General features: G+C 36.3%; 1 protein-coding gene across 2 annotated transcripts in view; it reads right to left on the bottom strand.

The window, feature by feature from the left end:
- Positions 1 to 2,545: 2,545 nt before the first annotated feature.
- Positions 2,546 to 21,540, bottom strand: part of cdc14a.S (cell division cycle 14A S homeolog) — a 41,267-nt gene continuing 22,272 nt past the window's right edge. The window contains exons 10-16 of one of the 2 annotated variants that reach the window (XM_018261078.2): positions 19,168 to 19,306; positions 13,479 to 13,638; positions 12,928 to 13,037; positions 12,599 to 12,646; positions 12,247 to 12,375; positions 6,810 to 7,089; positions 2,546 to 4,527 (exon numbers count right to left, since the gene is read on the bottom strand). In XM_018261078.2, coding sequence (XP_018116567.1) covers positions 4,498 to 4,527; positions 6,810 to 7,089; positions 12,247 to 12,375; positions 12,599 to 12,646; positions 12,928 to 13,037; positions 13,479 to 13,638; positions 19,168 to 19,306 — 896 coding nt within the window. In that variant the 3' untranslated portion in view covers positions 2,546 to 4,497. The remainder of the gene's footprint in view (positions 4,528 to 6,809; positions 7,090 to 12,246; positions 12,376 to 12,598; positions 12,647 to 12,927; positions 13,038 to 13,478; positions 13,639 to 19,167; positions 19,307 to 21,540) is intronic. The other variant, XM_018261079.2, reaches the window with a different exon arrangement.

Raw genomic sequence — 21,540 nt, 5'->3', positions numbered from 1 at the left:
TCAGATTTCAGTTTGAGAAAAGCTTTGCTCCTTATTCAATTCCAGAGTTTCCCATAGTGCCAGATGCTATTCAATGAGAAAAATGTACTGTATCTGTTTATCACATGAAAACTCTATTGAATTCTATGGGAAAAAAATTAAAACTCAATTAGAACATTCATTTTTTTCTCTTCAAATTGAATTTTGTCTGTAGACCAGATTCAATTCCAAATACGTCTTACACCACTATCAGTTTATTCCACTTTTATTAACTCTTCCCTTTTGAATGCATTTTTTTCTAGCAAAGTTAGCTATTAACAGTGTTTTTCGGTGAGAAGCAAAAAGTGTATATATTAAGACCTGTTGAATTACCATGATACATATATTACCATTACCATGTAGCAAGAAAGGCTACAGCTGTGAGATACAATCTCACTGAACTCGGGCCCATTCTCAGAGCCAAAGCATTTATTTTTGATTGTCAGGCAAAGAAAACAATACTAGGTGCCTGAGGGGAGGGAGTTCACAAAAGGGCAGCCCAATGCATTCCACACAAACTGCAAACTCTACTTGCACTTGAGCAAATCAGTTGGTTTTGGCAAACAATTAAACAGTAACCCGATGTCCAGAAGTTGTAGTGATCTTGGAGAAAGAGCATGGGGTATCATAATATGATTTAATAAACACGCACAGTGTAAAAGGATATAGAACTAAGCCAATAATAATGGTCAGTACCTGCTGCAGAAGCCTATGTTTTCTTTGATATTGATACATAGTAAAAAGCGATATTGAGAAATTAAACACCAAAAATTATACATAATGCAAAACCTCTTTACCACAAGGTATGATTATTTTGAATTAATGTAGTTTTATTTGATTTCAGAAAGACAAGTCAGCACTTACATTCTTATCTATAACCAAGTCCTTTGTCAAGGCCATTTTATCACATAATTACTTAGCTTACCTTTGCAGATGATCTTGCCATGAAATATCCCATAGTTTACTAAGGAAGAGACTATCTTTAAAGAAGAAGTAAACTTAAAATGAATAAGGCTAAAAATGCAATTTTTTATGTACTGAGCTTATTGTATTAGCCTGAAGTTTCAGCTTGTCAATAGCAGCAATGACCCAGGACTTCAAACTTGTCACAGGGGGTCACCATCTTGGAAAGTGTCTGCAACACTCAGTGGGATCTGAGCAGCTTTTGAGAAGCTAAGCTTAGGGGTTATTGTAAATTTACAAGCAGAAAATGAGATTGGCCTGTAATATAAACTGATGCTACAAGACTGATTATTAAATTCTGATGCTATTTGCACTTGTTTTCTGTGCTGCCATGTAGTAATTATCTGTATTAATTACTAATCAGCCTTATATTGTGACATTTATAGTCTATGTGTACTGTATATTGTGAGTGGGTCACTAAGCTCAGTAAGTGACAGCAGCACAGAGCATGTGCAGTGAATCAGCAGAAAAGAAGATGTGGAGCTTCAGGGGCATCTTTGGAGACGCAGATCTTTACTGCTAAAGGGCTATGTTTGCCTTGGGCTGGTACAGAAGCCCAAAACATAATGTACAACATTTATAGCTACTTCTTTAGTTAAGCTTTAGTTCTCCGACACTGGGTTTTCTGAGCTACTGGGTTAAAGAACTTTCTCCAGTAAAGAAATTTGCTTCCTGGCTTTTAAAGTTTTATAAAGTCAGAAGTTATGGCTAAATAATTGCGTGGCTGCAGGTTATGAGCTTCGCTCCTGGTAAAGTCTAAGGAGCAGTATGTGGTTGGGTACTGATACCATTTCTGTGAATGATGCCCACCTACTATGCCAGGCTTTCTCTCCTTATATTTCAAATAGCCCCACTGAGATTACTCTTAAAGGCTGGCAACCCTTTACTTCACAAACCGGCTTCTCATTTAGGGTTTATCTGTGTTTAGAAGTGTTAACAAGGGAATCTGTACAATAGCAACTGAAAGGAGGAACTGGCAGGTGGTAACCCCTAAGCTGTGGCCTTTACACAAAGGCTACAAAAGTTAGGGTTATACAGATCTAAACTATATAAACGAAATTATAACATGATATGCTCTTTAGAGAGAAAATGAAAAAAGCTCTTCTGAATTTGTAGAGTAGTGGAAAAGCAGAATGAATGTGTGTGCTAGGAAATTGTTTATTCGAGAATGTATGGATGGAACTGTGCTTGGTGTATTTGGGTGCAAGGGTCCCCTTAATGTCCTTTAGCAGAGAGAGTTTAATACAGCATGACAACAAGCATAAATATGCTTAAAAAGTGAACAAATTGTAAACCTATTGGAAATATATTTGAATTGGGAAGTTCTAGGAAATGTAGAATTGTACTGGTTGTCAAGAAAACTGGAGATCCAACTGCAAATAACCTTCCTTCAAAACTCTTCTCAGTAGTAGCTACTGTATGTCCATATGCAGAATTTGGTCTATTCTATAAATCTGATGAAATGTCCACCAAGGATGTATTTAATTATTTGGATACTGTGAAGGTCATTGCATAGAAAGAGTACTGCATTACTGCCCATTGTAAAAAAACAAAATTACTCAAATATCAGATTTCATTTTTAGTAATAAAATCATACAAATGCATCATAAACTGCTGTTTTTGTTTAGAAAATGCAACACTAATAACTACCTGTGCAACAAGTGATCATTATAACAGTCTGGCAGATCAGTCTACCTGCTGGTGTCCCTACTGCATGCTTATTAGTTGCCTTTCAGCAGCGTTAGACTGGGCTAGCGGCCTCCGGCCCAGACCTGCTCCCCAGGGGCACAATAGCTGTGGACTCCATGCACCCTACTGCTGCTCTCCCCTGCCCTGATTGTGAAGAGGTATGCGCCTATGGGGTAAGTGGGTGGAGGGGGGTTGCAGCTGGGGCAGGGGGTCATGGAGGGGGGTCGGGTGTGGGCCCCAATGCTGCAGCCGTGGTGAGCCCAGACCCCCCCAGTCCGACACTGCCTTTCCGTGATTGCACAAGAGCAGGAAATGTAATATTACTAATAGCTTATTCCAAGAGTATAGCAAGTAATAACACTAAAGATACAGATGTTATTTTCTGTTCTAAATTATTAACCTTATGGGTGCTGGAGAAATCTTATAAATCACTGGAAGGTGTCACAACCACAGGGTACATGATATCACTGTTTCCTTTAGATATCATTTCCTTCAATGCAGAAAAATGCTGGGCTTTAAGAGGTCACATAAGTGCAACTGCCAGAGACACCGGGCAGTGGCGCAACTATTAGGGTTGCCACCTTTTCTGCAAAAAAATACCGGCCTTCCTATATATTTATCTTTTTTCCCTATTAATAACATTGGGATCAACCATCATTTTTACCAGGCAGGCCAGGTGGCAACCCTAGTAACTATAGAGGACGCAGACCCTGGACTGTGGGGTTAGCTTCCTCTACAGCTGATAACTGCGAATTCGCAAACCAGCTGCCTGCATTTGCTCTTGATCACCGGGGAAGCTGGTCCCTGCGCAGGCGCGCATGTACTCAAATGGGTTGGGAGAGCTGGGCCACGTAAGTTGCATTTGGTGCCAGGCCCCTTGAAAGATTTTTTGCAGGGGGGGTCGGCCTGGAGTTTTTACGCCTCTGACACTGGGCCAGATTCAATCTCATGAGAAACCGCTTTTTTAACTTATAGATGACATTCAATTTGAGAAGAAAAAAGCTTCTCAAACTTAATTTAGTTCCAGTTTAGACTTCAATAGAGTTTTCATGTGTAAAACTGGACGGAAATAAAAGGCACCCCTTGATCTTGATTCATTTTAAAAATTACAGAGGAAGACTGACGTATCTGGTATTTATAATACACCACTGGTAGGAGGGGTTCTACAAAATTCCTGATGTCTAACTTGGTGCCAGCGTGGCACAGTTAATCCAGCATTTGTCATATCGATATCTACTAAATAAACAGGCCTAAACTTCAGGAGTACTGCACATTTCCCACTACTATCAATACTGTAGTGCTGTTTAAATATGTTCCCAAAGAATCTTCATCCAAAAAATTAAATAATCTGTCACTGCAAACACTGTTATAAAAATATTAACCTAAACAGAAAATATATATATATATATATATATTGCTTTTGATTACAAAGAATTCCTATCATGAAAATATATTCTGCAAGATTTAAACACATATACAGTACTTAATATATTCTAGAACATACTAACTATACTTATTAGCTAATTCGTGTAAAACCAAAATAGGGTTTTAAAAAAATTATTTCAATATAAAATTCCAGTTCTTTAAAAAAAAAAAAAAGAAGAAATCCGTGGCAACTCTGGTAAAGTCCTGGATATTGTAAAATTTAATAACATCTGTCAGTAGTGGGTGTAAGTCAGTAGTGTGTAGATATCAGGCATCAAGTCCTGGTGGGGAGTGGGGAGATAAGGTTATGTGGAGACAGATGTTCTTCTCTTCGTCTGCTCTCTGCTTCTCGACGACTGAGAATCTGTCACCGCGAAGGGGTTAACTGGAATCTGTGAACATTCAGATCTGGGCATATTCAGACTGAAGGGACTGGAAAAGAATGAAAAAACCAAATGTGACTACCAAGGTTGTTTCGAAGAGAGAAAGAGAGTGTAACCATAATTTCCTGCGAAGGCCAGAAAAATAAAAGAGAAAAGTAACATAACTCTGTGTGTAGTTTGTGTGTGAGGAGATGTGAGTAAGAAGGGAAATGCTCTTTATATATTAAACAATATTGCCTAACCTTTTTTTTAAAGGAACCCAAATTCATGTTGAGGGTTTGATCAGTTAAGGATTCTGTTTTTCTTTTTTAAGGACAAGAAGGTAGGCTCCCTCAACAATGACTAAAGTCACTTACTCACTACCCCAAGCTGTACTCCTCTCATTTTATTTGGGGTGTCCCAGGCATCCCTAAAGCTGGCCATAAATGTGCAGATTTTATCCTTGTGTGTGCTGAACAATCATTCATTGCAATCTACCGACCTACCACTAACCATTCAGATTAAATAAAGTAGTAAAAAGAACAAATCAGACAATGTACTGACCGTTAATTCACAGAGGACAATCGTACAAAAGTTATGTTTGACAAATAGTAGTGACAGTCACCCATTGATATCCTCAGAGATATTATCGTTATCTGTCAGAAATCTTCTAACCTGTCTAAGCAACTAAAATCACTGGAAACAATTTGGCTTCCCTACCCAACACTGATTCTACCTTTCCTTCTTAAAAGGGTTGTTCACCTTCAAATTAACTTTTAGTATGTTCTAGAGAGTGCTATTCTGCGACAATTTGTCTTCATTTTCTATTATTTGTGGTTTTATTTGAATTATCTAGCAACAATTCAGCAACTCTTCCAGTTATGGAATTATAGCAGCTATCTGGTTGCTAGGGTCCAAATTGCCCTAACAACCAGGCAGTGGTTTGAACGAGAAACTGGAATATGAATAGCAGAGGGCCTGAATAGAAAGCCAAGTAATAAAAAGTAGCTATCAATAAATTGTAGTTACTTAAATTTGAACCACCACTTTAGTTACAATATGTCTATTGTAGGACTAGACTACTACAAGCGATCATATGCTCCACCCAGCGTAACGATTTCTAGGACCTATAAATTAAGAATCGCTAATTAATGAAGACAATGGCTTTATACAGCAACAGAAGCTAGAAATATTTTCATTAAAGCAATGCAACTAGAGTAAAAGAAGGTTAAACACAGAAATATTGTTTAGAAAGAAACAGTTGAAAGCATAACAATCCAATCGTAATGTGCCATAGGAGGAGTTAGAACACAGCTGCCCAGTCTGGATCCTGCAGATCTTGTAGAACTAAAGTGACACTCCCATCATGGAAGTTTCATCCTTCCCAGACAGAGAATAAGGAAATTAGATGTTGAGTTGGATTACAAAGCACAACACAATTATAGTAAGGCGAGAAAAGAGAGAGAGTTTATATATGCTAAAGAGAGAGAGGGCTCTGTTGGTATTACTTATTTTATGTTTTTCCATATCATAAGAAGAGTAGATTGACTGAAGGATTTCTGGGAAGCATTAGTACAGGACATGGATGTTGTAGTAGGCAATAGAAATAGCTATAGGAGTACATATAAAATGCCAATGAATGTAATATAGGAATGATACGGAACAATTGTAGTAAGCACAGGGCAGGGTTAGGAGGTGAGCCAACTACAGACACACTGAATTATAATGGCTTATAAGAAAATGAATGGGGAAATGGGATATAGTTGCTCTAGTTACAATGGATATAATCATTTTAAAAGCTAATCGTTTATCTCATGTACCATTTCATTTTATTGCTGAGTAAAACAAGGTTATTCCCAGATCTCATACCAATTAGTTAGTAAAGAGTTAATCTTTCAGCAGTATGATGATTCCAAATACAAGGCCAAAGTCACACTGGACTAAAAAGACACAAGAACTAAAAGGCAAATGGTGTGCACTTGCCCTATTCATAGTTCTGCTTCCAATATGTGGAACTATTTCATTTGAATAATCAGGCAAGAAATCCATCTGGAAGAATGGACACACAGGTGGAGGGAACAAAATAAAACATTCAAAAGTAGTATTGATTTAGAATATATACAGACTAAACATAATGTTTTAAGGTGATGATTATACCACTTTTATAATATATTAAACAAATCATGATTGGAAATGGAAACAAGCGGGAAGAAACATACAATGTGTTAAAGGTCTAAGAGAGACCCATAAAGGGTGAGTGAAGAAAGATGAAGGCTTTGAAGTTACAGCTGTATTTCGAGTGATTATTTTCTAAAAGTCTTCTTGTGGGGTAGGCACTGTCAGGGCACTTACAGGAATAGAACGGCTCAGGAAACGTGGACTGGAGACGAGGCCTGTGTATGAGGGTCGGAAGGATCCATACAGATCACTAGGTGTGCTGGGGACATTCTGGTTGCAATTGTTGTTTAGCTCTCCTTGACTTCGCACACGAGAGTTGGAATGGTACAGGTTGGAGGGTACCGCCTGGGAGCTCATGGCTCGGTTAGAATAAGGGCGACCGGTGCTCTCTATCTTTTCCAAAGCTGAATTCAGATTTCCATGGGAGCCAGCAAATCGCAAATTTGCTGAGAAACTGGGAGGAGAAAACACGAGGGAGGAAATAGCACACAAATTCGATAACAAAATGTAAATGCTACACAAACACTGGCTTGTTAGGTATGTGCCCATACAGAAGTGTTTTCTGGGTGGATTCCATAGGATACACTTGGTACTTATTTGTGCAAACAGCAATGGTATACAATTAGCTTTGGACTTTAGATATCCAGCATGCATTGCAACAAAATAGTTCAGCAACATACACAGCAAAGGGGGTGGCACAGACTATGCAATATGCACTCATGAAACAAAATTTAAACAGATAACAATACAAAGTATTTTGAACTATATACAGTATTTACATATTTTGTAGCTATTGCTGTACCACAGAGGTTTGCAAGATGCAGTTGCATATACAATGAAACCTCAATTTTAAGTTTTCCCTTTTTTTGCATGGTCCCACCAATATATAATGCATTTTTTTTTACATTAAATTATACTGGATTTTACACCATTTTTTCAAGTCCCCCGGAAAACGTAAAATGGGAGTTTTACTATAATAAATATGTAATAATACCATATTTTCATGGTACATGAATTGGATCTGTTAATCTGGAAACCTGTTATTCAGAAAGTTCTCAATTACGGGAAGGCCATCTCAAATTCGATGAAAAAAGTTTTGAATTCGATATTCGAATTCGAAGTATTTCACTTCGATGGTTGAATTTCGAAGTATTTTTTACTTCGAAATTCGACCCTTGATAAATCTGCCCCTTAGGGTATGAAGATCCATATCATGAAGAGACCCCTCATCCAGAAAACCCCAGATCCAGAGCATTCTGGATAACAGGTCCCATACCTGTAAATTTTATTGGGGGAAAAAAATCAACACGATCTTTACTATTTATCATGATGTTGATTGATTACATTGATCTTTACCATTCATTTCATCTAAATACTTCACTATATTTTCCTGTAACAGTTTTAACCATAGAAACTGGATTTTATTAAGCTTTACTGACTAATAAAGAGTTTTATTTTTTTTTGTAAAGGTAGCTAGATACACCATTACTAAATTCTATAATAAATGACACAATGATGGCCCATCAAAGGCCACCCATATTAGGAGTTAATTATTAGGAGTGTTTTCAATAAACACAAGTTGATGAAAGTTAAGTTCACGCTAATGAAGTGGCTTCTCCCTAACCACTCTTCCAGGTCCCTTACACGGGAGGCAGCTCCACAGTTTGGGAAGCACTGCTCTAATGCCTTTAAGTATTATTGATTATATTCCCTTAAGGAAACAATTAAACACAATGTGCATTACCACAATACATTTGGTCGCTCCGAATGGACTGCTCTAATTGCACCAACTGTCACTTGCCTTACACCATCACAGTTGATTCAACGTATAATGAGGACAGTTTTCATTTTATACATTGTGCTGGTGTGACAGTTTAGTAAATAATGTGTATTATAGTTAAACACAAACTACACTAAATCTTCAGAAATCCCATCATCAAGTAGCCTGTAAGGGATTAAAAACCTTTAAAGTCTAGATCCCATGGGCAGGGATTTACAATGCTATGTTCAGTGCTATAAAGGAATAACAATAACAATAGTCCAAATTAAGAACATATGCATATCCTGCATGATTAAACATAAACTTAAATTAATGGAATGCAGTGACTTCCAGATGCAGATTACGATATGATTGGTTTGGCTACAACTCACGTGATTATGACAAATTCTGGAAATTTCAATAGTTTAAAGAAAAAAAAAATCAGAACATTAAAACAGCAGTCTCTGTGCTCTATAATCTACCCGTGTGTTTTTCAAGGCATTTTATAAATGTATATTTACATGAAAAATATAGCATAGTAAAGTAATCAGATTATACTACATTGGCAGATGACACTTCTGAAAGCCATTAGTTCAGTGACATAATAATACTGTCACATGCAGAGATACATTATTATCCCACGCAGACATTCAGGGAACTGGTTCCAAAGTGAAGATTAACTACTTCAGTGCCAAAACAATAGCTGGGAAGTTTTGAATGGATTACTGTACATTTAGTATAAGTTTAGTTGTGTGTAGTAATTCACAGCAAATCATAAATAATTAAGATTTGATGAACCTAATGCAATTACAATATTTACAGGTAGTGTCAAATAATGACATATGTTTCTCAAACATGGCAGTAGAAAGTTGCAACTGGAAATCCACCCAATTTCAGTATGACTGCTTCTTGTCTTAAAGACAACTGAAATCCAAAAAATAAATTGCTGCTGTCTTACACAGGGTTCCTATCTGAGCACTTCTGCAATTTACAGTAATTTTCTATATTTTATCAGTTTCTGGGATATTTTAATTTTAAACGCCAGGCTTTTGGCTCAACTGAGAGTCAGTAACCTGAGGGTTAATTGAATCCAGTAAGTGCATAGAAAGTACAGAGATAGTAAGGGTCACTGACACTCTGGGCCTTCAAAAATAGTCAGTGAGTTGAAACCTGAGGTGTAGCCAAGCAATAGAAAACTCTCTAAAACGGCTAATATCTCAGAAACCACGTACAATAGAAAATTAATGTACATTACAAAAGTTCTCAGGGATCAGTCTGAATAAGTTGATACCAAATCATTTAGGGGAGTTTAGATCCCCTTTAAAGTTGCCTTTAATGGCTGGCAGAAGGGCTTTATGCAGAGGTGTGGGTGTTCGCTGAAACACTCACAAACAGCACCAATGACTCTCTCATGTATATATATACCGTACATGTTAACCGTAAGGGTCAATTTTTAACGTAATGCAGAGTATGGAATTGAGCAATTATTAAACCTGCAGGTGAAATACATGAAAGTTTAGTAAAAAGAATGGCGAACACTGGCATTAGCTGCCAACTAGTGCTATTTGTATACACAAACACCTCTCCAGTTCAGCGTTTCCAATGAGGTTTACAAGGTTAATTAACTACAAGGTACAGGGGGTTTAACCCTCACAGGGAACTTATAAACACCCTTGACGTCGCTCACCATTTAAGGCTAGTGGCCCAGGTGCTAATAGCCCCGGACCCTGCACTGAAGTTCCACAATAATGTACGTCCCATCGGGCTCCCTGTCATCTAACATCATGTTACTTATAGATGAAATATATTTTCAGAGTCTTACCCTGTCCACGTGGTGACCCGGGTGCAGCCGCCCCCCGAGTCTGTCATAGAGGAGACGTTTTCACAGCACACAAGGATTTGTGGCAGCGCACACCGGCATCAAGAGGAATCGCCCACTCACAAGGTTATGGTTTAAAAGGTATAACTTTATTTTCACATCTGATTAAACATCTAGCGTCTGAGGTCTGACGCGTTTCGTGGCTACGCACTTCCTCAGAGACCTCCATTCTCATTAGCATGTTTGTCTTTTAAAGACATCTCCTTCATTAGCATATTAACTATTTGCATACATTTAAAAGAAATTTATTCAGAAAAATGGTTTCTAAGGCAAAAAGTCGTGAGAAGAAAATACAACAGAAGCTAGGAGGCTTTAGGGTCAGTCATGGAATCGGAACAGGGAGAGGAGGCTTAGGAAGGAAAATATAATGTACAGTATATCTGTAGGGGTGTAGTTACTTTTGTAGATGAAATATACTTTTTTTTTTAAAAGAAGGTCTGTGGAAAATGGAGTGATTCTACGTGTGATGGACACAGAAGAATACTCAACATAGAAAATGGGCATCCAATAATACTGTGTGTATTGTGGTTATTATGCTAGCTTTGAGAGCAGAATTGACAAAATTATTTTATATGGGATGAAGTCAGCTCATGCGTAGGATTTCTTCAATATAAAGTTTGAAGATTAGTTCAGCTGGAACAAGGGATTTTATTGTTGGTACGCTGGACTTGTAGGTGTAATGTGTAATGGTGAACAGGACTAATAATTTTAAAATACTGTTTTAGTTATTGACAAGAGCATCAGATGAATATTTTAGAAAGAAGAGACTGGTCTTGAGAGAGTTAGCTATAAGCTAATACAGGTTAAGACAGCGGGAGAAGAATTAGAGTATGGATTAACCTACATTTGTTAATTTAAGAGAAGAAAGAAATGGAAGAAAGTGAGGGAAATGTCGCAATTTGAATAAGGTTAGAAGGGATTGAGAAGCAAAAGTTTATGAACGTAGAGAATCAGCAGATAGGGAGAAAGTGAGTGGATATGTGGGAGGGACCAGGGTTTAGAGACATGTCCCTCATTCATTAACAGCAGGCGATAGAAGGAAAGGTTGTGGGAACAGAATTTAATGTTGCTGTGATTCAGTTTATTGAAAGTAGCTAAAGAAGAATGATGTTGCAGAAAGTTGTATAGTTTATAAAAGCTGGAATATGTAGATAGTAGCAAGCAGTTAATTTTGGTGCACCACAGCATCCGAGATGTTTACCATTCATTATAGTTATTTATTTGTGTAGCAGACAGCTACCAGGGTTTCCTGTGCTGTAAGTTGGCTGACCAGTTCATAGAAACTGCTCATTCATTACTTCACATGAGCTTGGTAGCAGCAGCTATTTTAGTAGCATAATCCTAATGCAATATAATGAAATGCTCCTACTGCTTACCCAATTCATTTCTTCTTTACTTCTTATTTATTTGTGAGGTTTCTACAAAAGTTCTTCTGTTCTGCTGTTCTTCTAATATTACTTAATATACATTAAGGGGCACATTTACTAAGGGTCGACTTTCGAAGTTAAAAAACTTCGAAATTGTACCAGCGATTTTGATACTTCAATAGTCAAAGTATTTTTTTGATCGAAAACGCCTGTTTTCGAGCGAAGTAAAAACCTTCGACTTCTAAAAACATAGCCAAAGACTCAGAGAGGTTCTAGGAGGTCCCCCATAGGCTAAACAGCAATTTGGCAAGTTTAAGGTGGCGAAGTGTCGAAGTCGACGTTTTTTAAAGAGACAGTACTTTGATTTTCGAATGGTCGAATTTGTGAAGTTTTTTCAATTTGAATCAAACTTTGGCCTATTCGATGGTCAAAGTACCCAAAAATTACTTAGAAATTTGAAGTTTTTGAATTTGAAAATTCACTTTGACCCTTAGTAAATGGGCCCCTAAGCGTCTAACACTCTTGTTTCCATTCAATTGATATACTGTAATGTCTATTCTATATTGACATAATGTCTATTCTATTGTCCATCAAGTAGATACTTACCCTCCACCTTTGCTATTGGTTGATCTTGGACTTTGTGCAACCCTTCTTCCAATAGCTGATGTGGATGATGTTACTCTGGATGACTTCAGAGGGGACATTGAACCCTGTGTGCTGTTAGAAGCAAGCACCCTGCAAGGCATATTTTTGGGATATTTGAGGTCTATTATTATATAAATGTAATACTAAGGTATAAGTAATGATTTTTCCAGAGATACAAAGTATGATAATTAAAAATTAATTGTTAAAGGAACAAGTATCAGCCTTCTGATGCAAATAGTTCCATTGATATTGCGTATACATCACCTGTAGCAGTGTAAAACAGTGATAAAATCCAGTAAAGCACACAAATCACCTGAAAGGCTGTGATGTAGATCTTGCATGTGGTTTCATGTCATCCAGCCTAAAATTTGAAGAAGGGAATTAGTAAAAGAACAATAATACATTAAAAGATCTGCTACATGGAAATATATTTCATATGACATTTCATATTTATGTAGGGATACTTATTTCATATTAAATGTCTGAAGCAAATCTAAGTGCTCTTTGGGTAACTGCCAATACAATTTTCTAACCATTTGTTCTTAATTGTTTAGTTTAGTTAATTGTTTAGTTGTCATAACTTGTTTACAGAAAGACAAAATTGCACAGGTGATGAAGCTATACTGTAAGTAGAATGTTTACCGCAGTGCTCCAGTAGTCGCAGACCTTGGGTGTCGTCTGCTCTTTAAGGCACGAAGTTTGTCTCCCTGGGTTAACCCATTGCTGTGATCCGGTTCATCTTCAGAGTTATTCTATTGAAGATCAGGATCAATAGCTGGTTAATAATTAGTTGAAAAACTGGACAAATAAAAGAAGTAGGACAGCAAAGAAATTTTAGTGAGAAGGCCCTTCTCTGCTTCCAGAAGTATTTTTATATAATCTGTGTTTAACGTCTATACCCTCCCTTTGTACAGCACTGCAGAAGATGTTGGCACTATAAAAATACTGATATCAAATAACAATATCATAAGAATATGGAAGGACAGAATGCATCATATGGTTCTGTGAGTTTTTCATGGATTTTGGATTCTGTATTGGATATAAAGATTTTAGCCACTGGATTTTGCACATGAACGCATCTGCAAAAGTGTAAAAATTATGCCACTAACTTGAATTAGTTTAGAATCTAGAAAAGGGAGTTCACCTGTATTGTATGGAAGTTTAGCCTTACGGCTGAGTAAGTTCAAACTGACCTCTCTGTCTCGTTCATAAATATTATTGGTAGAGAACCTCCCAGACACAGACAACTCTTCAAAGTCGGTCAAAAGCCGAGTTACAGCCCGATCCTCTGACTGAATCTGTTTCTGATTACTTCTGTGAAGGTCACCCTGAAGCCATAACCAGGTCTGCTTCCTAAATATAACAAGAAATTACAAGTTATTTACAAGTAATGCCAGGTTTGAATTATAAAGCTGTAACAAAGCTTTAACAACTCTCAGGTTGGTATGGGCTTGTTCTTCATTACAGCTGCACCATTTAACATCTGATCACTAGGGAATTGTTGGAGCAGTATAAAGCAGCCTAAGCCAGAGTCCAGCAGTTGGTTACTGCAAAAATACAGATAGGCAGGTTGCAGAAAGAAACTGCGGATGTGGGTACAGAGGCAAGATAGTGGGTCATGGGGACACAGGTCTCAAAATATGCATCTAGGCCTCATTTGCCGTCATCTCTGGTGATGCCTTTCTATGGTGGACAGTAGATAGTGGGTCAAGTTGTAGATAAATCAAGTAAAAAAGTGGGTAAAGAGCTGGGATGCAAGTCTATTCAAACAGACATATGTAAGTAAGCAGGGCTGTATGTTTGTCCGGTGCCACCCTAGAATGGACTGGCCCTCCCTTTGGTGACAGGTGCATGTGCAGTACAGCTTGCATACTGCACATGTGTTGAGCACCAAAAGAACAGGATCGATAGGCCTATTTATCAAAATTCCAATTTGGTTTTATAAAAATTCCAGTTTGGTTTTAGAGGTGACTAAACTCACATTTTAACAACCACAAATGTCTACTTATTTATTAAAGGGGTGGTTCAACTTTAAGTTAACTTTTAGAATGTTATATAGAATGCCAAGTTCTAAGGAACTTTTCAATTAGTCTTCATTATTTATTTTTTTATAGTTTTTAAATTATTTGCCTTCTTCTTCTGACTCTTTACAGCTTTCAAATGGGCGTCACTGACCCCATCTAAAAACAAATGCTCTGTAAAGCTACAAAACTATTGTTGTTGCTACCTTTTTATTGTTCATCATTCTATTCAAGCGCAAATGAAAACCAAATGCAAATTGTCCCGGAATGTCATATGAAAAGTTATGATGTAGAGAGAGATCCAAATATTAAAAGTGCAAACAAATACTAACAGGGTCAGAATAAGAATACCAAAAACCTCAAAATCATTGTTTTCATATACAATTTCATGCATTTAGAAATGGAAAAAAAAACCCAAAAACCTCAAAAACTAAGAAAAAAATGTACATTTGGAAAATAACTCCTATTGAATTCTACATAACTTCACCAGCTTTTAGATGACAATGTTTTGCCACTGTATTTAAGTTTTTTAATAAAATAATAATAATTAAAACTAACTAATAAATAAAAATAATTAAACAAAATATGAAAACATCAGTGTAAATACTACAAACTCTACAAGCAACAGAGACTTGAAGCTTTTAGAACCACAGCAGTGTGTCACTTTTCTCTGTCCAAGGAATTCTTTTATTCACTTACAGCTTTTTAATTGAAATGAAGCCATGCTGCTTTAATCTCTGATGTTCGGAATCTCCCCCATGCTACAGCCTATGCTAGATCAGTCCATTTTCCTGGAAATACACTCGGCACAGCAGGTGCAATCAAGCAATCTGACCATGTAACACTTTTTATTAGACTCTCTGAGCGAGACATGATTGTAAAGTACAGAATGCACTTTCAAATAAATATGTCTAGGTAGAAAAGGTTTTGCCTGGATGATCTATGAACTCCCACAAGCAGAAAATGTACTGAACATACATCTAATTGTGCTGCGTATATTCTTACAAGATAACAATGTGCTTAAAACCAATTATCCTTTAACCTGTACTGCCATGGCTTAAAGATAAAGAGATGAATAACAGTGCCACAAGCAAAGGTTTATTACAACCCTCTGAGTACTATAGAAAGTAGCAAGCATATCTAAAAGGGTCGCAAAACACCTCTCTAATAAAGGAACACCAGTGCTAAAGTAATTTTATCGTAGCTTCCTTTTAAAAAAAAATAAAGGAATAGAAAGAAACCCCGTCTATGACAATTAATTGGTGTCTGGTGATAGATTAAACCCCTACCAATAAGATAGGTGATTGACTTAAATTAAAGTGCAGTGCGTGCCTATTCTTTTAGTTCATCAACGATAATATATGAAAACCAATCACTTCCTGAATCAATTAATTCCAAGCCAATTCATCAATAGATGAATATAAAGTGCAAATTAGTGCATATACCTAATGACTGCTGCCCAGTTAATGGTAACAACCAGTTCATTGACAATTCATGATTGGACTCGAATAAATTAAGTTAAAAAATACCAAAATTCATTAGGAAGTGCCAAAAGTTTATACACACGTGCTTAATAATAAATTAATGTTTTTTTTAAAAAAAAATTTTTAGGGAAAGTGCCAGGCATACAATTATCTATTACTAAAAAGATAAGTTAATGAGAAAAGTTTAATTCTAATTGATTATGACCAAGGATTGGGTAAAGGTCAATCACAGAGCTACGGTCTTGAGGAAAGATAGAAGGATATAATGAAAAAATAGAGGGTGGAGCTGTCCCAAAACTAACTGCCTATTAATTTCTAAGACTGGGACACCACAAAGAGGAGGCAGGACAGGGTAACCAGGACTGTGGCCTTGTAAATTAACTTGCCCTGATCTTGTTGGAGACTAAGTTAAACCTGAAAAGCCACAAATCACTGGCCACTTAGAATGTAAAGAAGATTGCGTAGATAGAAGGTCGACCATAGCAACAGTGAATGAACACAGCCCAATTAAATAACCCAAAGATAATTAGTTTTGGGACAGCTCCACCCTCTATTTTTTCATTATATCCTTCTATCTTTCCAGACACCAATTAATTGTCATAGACGGGGTTTCTTTCTATTCCTTTATTTTTTTTTGTGCACTGATTTTCTGACGGTTGTCAGCCCCTGATTGTGACTTTTGAGAATTTGTTACTTATTGTGATTGAAGAGTCCTTTCCTTTTAATTTATTCAAGCTTCCTTTATAAGCCATCACCGAGACACATATGGAAAATGATAATGGAATTATGAGGTTATGCCTGTACAACTCTATTTTGGCCAGTTTCTAACTAATTGTACTACTAATGATACCTCTGACATTTTAGTGCGCTATGCTACAACCAAAAGGCTAAGTTACCATGCTTACTTATAATATTTGAGCAAAAATTCAGCCAACAACCACATATGTTTATTTGGACATTTAGGGGCAAATGCATCAAGGGTCGAATATCGAGGGTTAATTAAACCTCGATATTCGACTGGGGAATGAAAATCCTTTAACTTCGAATATCGAAGTTGAAGGATTTTGCGCAAATACTTTGATCGAACGATCGAAGGAATAATCGTTCACCAAAAAAAGTTAGCCAAGCCTATGGGGACCTTCCCCATAGGCTAACATTGAGTTCGGTAGCTTTTAGGTGTGAACTAGTGGGTCGAAGTTTTTTCTTAAAGAGACAGTACTTTGACTATCGAATGGTCGAATAGTCGAAGTAGCCCATTCGATGGTCGAAGTAGCCAAAAAAACACTTCGAAATTCAAAGCATTTTTTCTTCTATTCCTTCACTCAAACTTAATGAATGGGCCCCTTAAATCCTATGCCTATATTTTACAGAAGATGCATTGTTTCTCAAATATATTCACCCTCTTTGCATATTAGTTATTCAGACCAAAGACAGACTTTGATTCATGCATGGGGTACAAGCAGATGTCTGGGCTGAGTAGTAATTCTTAGGCAAGGGCTAGACAACAGATCCTTGCTCATTACTTTCACATCACACCTCTACATTAAAACAGTGGCTCTCGAGCAACATGTTGCTCACCTTGGATGTTGCTCTCAGTGGCCGCAAAGCAGGTCCTTATTTTTAAATTCCAGGCTTGGAGATAAGCTTTAATTGCATAAAATCGAGCCTCTTGTAGGCTGTCGGTTGTACCAAATAGCCAATCACAGCCCTTATTTGGCATCTCCAGGGACTCTATACTTGTGTTGCTGCCCAACTCTTTTTACATTTGAATGTGGCTCATGAAGCAAAAAATGTCATGGCCCCCTGCAATAAAATATTTAAGCATAGCCCAGTGCCATGGATGGACGTGAATATTTCATTTTTCTACACCACACTCACAGTGACAGACAATGGGCAAGACTCTCTAACCAAGTTGTTCATGTACACAGATTGCAAACTTTCAGTGGTTTTGAAATAATTTGTGAATGTAACTGATATTAAAAGCAGTATCTGCTTGTCCTTTTCATTTACCTGCAAGAACCTGAAGTACCACATAGAACAATGACCAATGTAGTAAGGATCAACTCTCCACCAGCCAAGATTGCAATTCTCATAATGCCTTTCATACTTCTCTAATTCAATTTCTTTAAAGGCCTGTTAGTCACAGAACATGGAATTGTGGAAAATGGTGTCTTGGATGAAGGGGAGTTGAATACTGCTTTGTTGATTCTATGATAGATGTAGTCAGTTCCAGCTGTGACTATAACACTTTTAATTTAAATTATATTTTTAAATGATATTTAAATTATTTGTAATTTATAATTAATTTATATGTATTATTGGAAACTTGTTTAGTATTATATTATATAAAGTATTATTATATTATATTAAGGGGCAGATTTTATAAGGGTCCAATTGAAAATTCAAATTCGAATTATGGTCAAAACTCTCAAATTCGAATTGTGAATAATCCAAACTTGATTCAAGTTTTAATTCTAATTTGAATTTTGAGATTTATCAAACCCTGGCCTTTTAAAAATTTGAATTAGACTATTCGCCACCTAAAACCTGCCGAGTTCATGTATAAGTCAATGGAAGAGGTCCAGAGACCAATTTAAATATGTTACGAGCCTTCCTGACATTTGAGCTTTTTTCAGAGAAAAAACTCAATTTGAATTTAGTCAAATTTGATTTGAGTTTTCGGATCGGTAATATTTGTTCGAGTTTTAGATCAAATAACCCAGCAATCGAATTTCGAGTATATTCAAATGTATTTTAAAAGAAATTCACATGAATTCGAAATTCGACCTTTGATAAATGTGCCTCTAAGTATTCTGCTTTCATTAAGAAATATTGCATATGTGAGTTTACAACCCCTTAAGAGAAAAATACATTCTACTTGTGTATTCTACTATGCTATTATTATCTTATAGCGGTATATACAGCAATAATTTAAAAAAAAAGTTGAAAAGAGGTAAACTGTGTGGTGAAACAGTTAGGGGCACATTTACTAAGGGTCGAATTTCGAAGTTAAAAAACTTTGAAATTCGACCATTAAATTTGATACTTCGATTGTTTTAACGATTTTACAAAAAAATACTCAAAACTTAGCCAAAGTTTATAGGAGGTCCCAATAGTCTAAACAGCTATTCGGCAGGTTTAAGGTAGCAATGTCGATGTCGAAGTCTTTTAAAGAGACAGTTCTTTGATTTTCGAAGTCAAAGTTTTTTCAATTCGAATCTAATTTTGGCCTATTCGATGGTCGAAGTAACCAAAAATGACTTTGAAATTCAAGGTTTTTGAACTCGAAAATTCACTTTGACCCTTAGTAAATGGGCCCCTTAATGTCATTCTGGTAAATAACATTTGAGCCTTGTCACAAAGGCAAACCTACTTACTCCTCCAAAAAGTGTTGCTGGGGTCCAATGATAGAACCAGGCCTGCATATTCGGATCCATGCAATGGCTTCAGAGTGTGTAAATCTGTAGTGCTTCATAATGTAACAAGCAATCAGAGTTCCTGTTCTGCCCAGGCCAGCTAAGGGAAAACAGAGCAAGAGACAGCAGTGAGCACAACTGCATCAAGAAAAAAGTAAGCGGTCAAATAGATTCCCGTGACAGATGACATTCTGTTTATTCAATATCTAGTTTGTCAATAGCCTACAAATATAGCTACATTTTATTTAATAGATTAATTGGACTTCCCTTAGTCAAATGAAAACAACTTTCTGACTGAATAAATGACAAAGCATGAACACTGAACAAACTGCCACCTTCCAATCAAAGGGTGATTATTATAAAAAAAAAATTTTTGTAAACTGATCAATACTTTATAACTGTTACATAGACTTGTTTATTGGTGCTGAGGTTTTGACTAGATAATCCAATCACAGCACACTATTTTTAAATTCATATACCCCATTCCTTTTAATATGTTATATTGGATGCTCTTGCTTTGCAGCACTGCATGCATATAACAGACGCTTAGAGGCCTGTTTATCAACAGTCTCATTTTAGTGCTTTTAGAGGTTTTTGAAACCACACATAAACTCACTTTCTCTAAAACCATGAATGTCATGATATTTATTAAAAGATACGAATATAAAAAACATGAACAAAAAAAAGTGCTGGCCTATCCGAAAAAAATACAAATACCAGTAAAACCTCTAAAAATCAAATCAAATCAAAAAGCAAGACTCAAAAAAGTTGTGGTTTAATAATTCGGCCCCATAGTCAACTAAAATCATTCAAACATGAAATAAACCTAATATCATAGTTTTGCTACCAATATAGATTTAAGAAACATATTTAGGATCAAGTACGTGGTTTATTATTAAGGAAGTCATTTTTAAAAAATAAGAACAACAACACATATCCCATAGTGTCCTTTATCAAGGACTTCCCTGGCTCCACCAATGACCCCTTACCAAAACAAAATTGTTCTGCAGTTTTTTTAACCCAGTGGGTTAATATTGGCTTATGTACTGTATTATATATTATATATGTTGAAAATTGATTCTTTCTTTATTCATTTCACTGTGATGCATGTTGAATGTTGATCCCTTATAAGCTTAGCTAAACAATTGCTGGTCTAATTTATCAATTCTTCATTTAAAAAGTCTATGCTGAATGTCAATATCCTGGGTCTGTTGGCTACACACTTATTAAAGTTATGTTAAAAGTAACTGGATTAAAAACACAAGTTATATTATAATATATATCCTTCTGTTTTTAAAGTTAGCTGCACGATCATGGGCTGTAGTGTCATGTGTTATCAGTGAGCAGAGTGAAGTGGAAAATAGCATTGGAGTGGGCTGAAGTGGAGTGAGGGTGTCAGACATAAAAGAACATTTTAAGAGCAAATAGTAAATTTTAAAACAAGGAAATCTACTAGAGTATCATTTCCTCCCCTGATGCTCAAAAGACAGGGCGTATCTCATCATTATTTTCATCAATATTGTGCTAAGGATGCAGCTTAGTAATTTTGGGAAGTGTTGTACAGAAGGGGCTAATTAGATTTCATTAACACATTATTGTGCTTAGACAATAGTCAGTGTATATGATGTAATGAAACATAAGGTGGGCATGACAAAACATGGTCTGGTGTATAAAGTATTATAGCAGAAGAACAGCTGAAATGAAACAAAAGGTCTCTTATAAAGGAACGACAATAAGGCGTATTCTTGGCTACCTTTTAATCACAGTGTTTTGCAATGCATTAACAGGCCAGAATATACAGTATGTGTGCAGAAAATCCCCCCTGATATTAACCACTGTCTATTTAGCATTAAAAATTCTTCCAAGCAATTGAGGATGTCAAATACACATTCATTTTTCTAAGCAAGCTCTAAATATTTACTTGAAGAGTCTCTGGTGTCAACTAATAACAGTGAAAGTATTTCCTTTAATGTAACAAGAGGAAACGGCTCCTCCTTGAGGACAATGCTATGACTTGATCAAAATGCTGAAGTACGTACATTAGCATTACCTTGTTCTTGTGTCAGATGCAACTGCCCCTTGCATATCGTATTCACATAAATCAATACTGGTGGCAAAACCCCTTATCCGGAAAACTCCATGACCCAAGTATTCCTTAATATACCGTAGATCTGATACTTGTACCAGCAATATCAATTCCTATAGTGTCCTGTTGCACTGTACTAATTATAAAATGTGTGTATATACCTGTATATATATATATATATATATATATATATATATATATATATATATATATATATATACATACACACACACACATATATTTCATTA

This window comes from Xenopus laevis, chromosome 4S (genome assembly GCF_017654675.1).
Source record: "Xenopus laevis strain J_2021 chromosome 4S, Xenopus_laevis_v10.1, whole genome shotgun sequence".
Classification (NCBI taxonomy): Eukaryota; Metazoa; Chordata; class Amphibia; order Anura; family Pipidae; genus Xenopus; species Xenopus laevis.
Note: the sequence above shows the minus strand (reverse complement) of the source record. Positions and strands in the feature narration are given on the sequence as shown.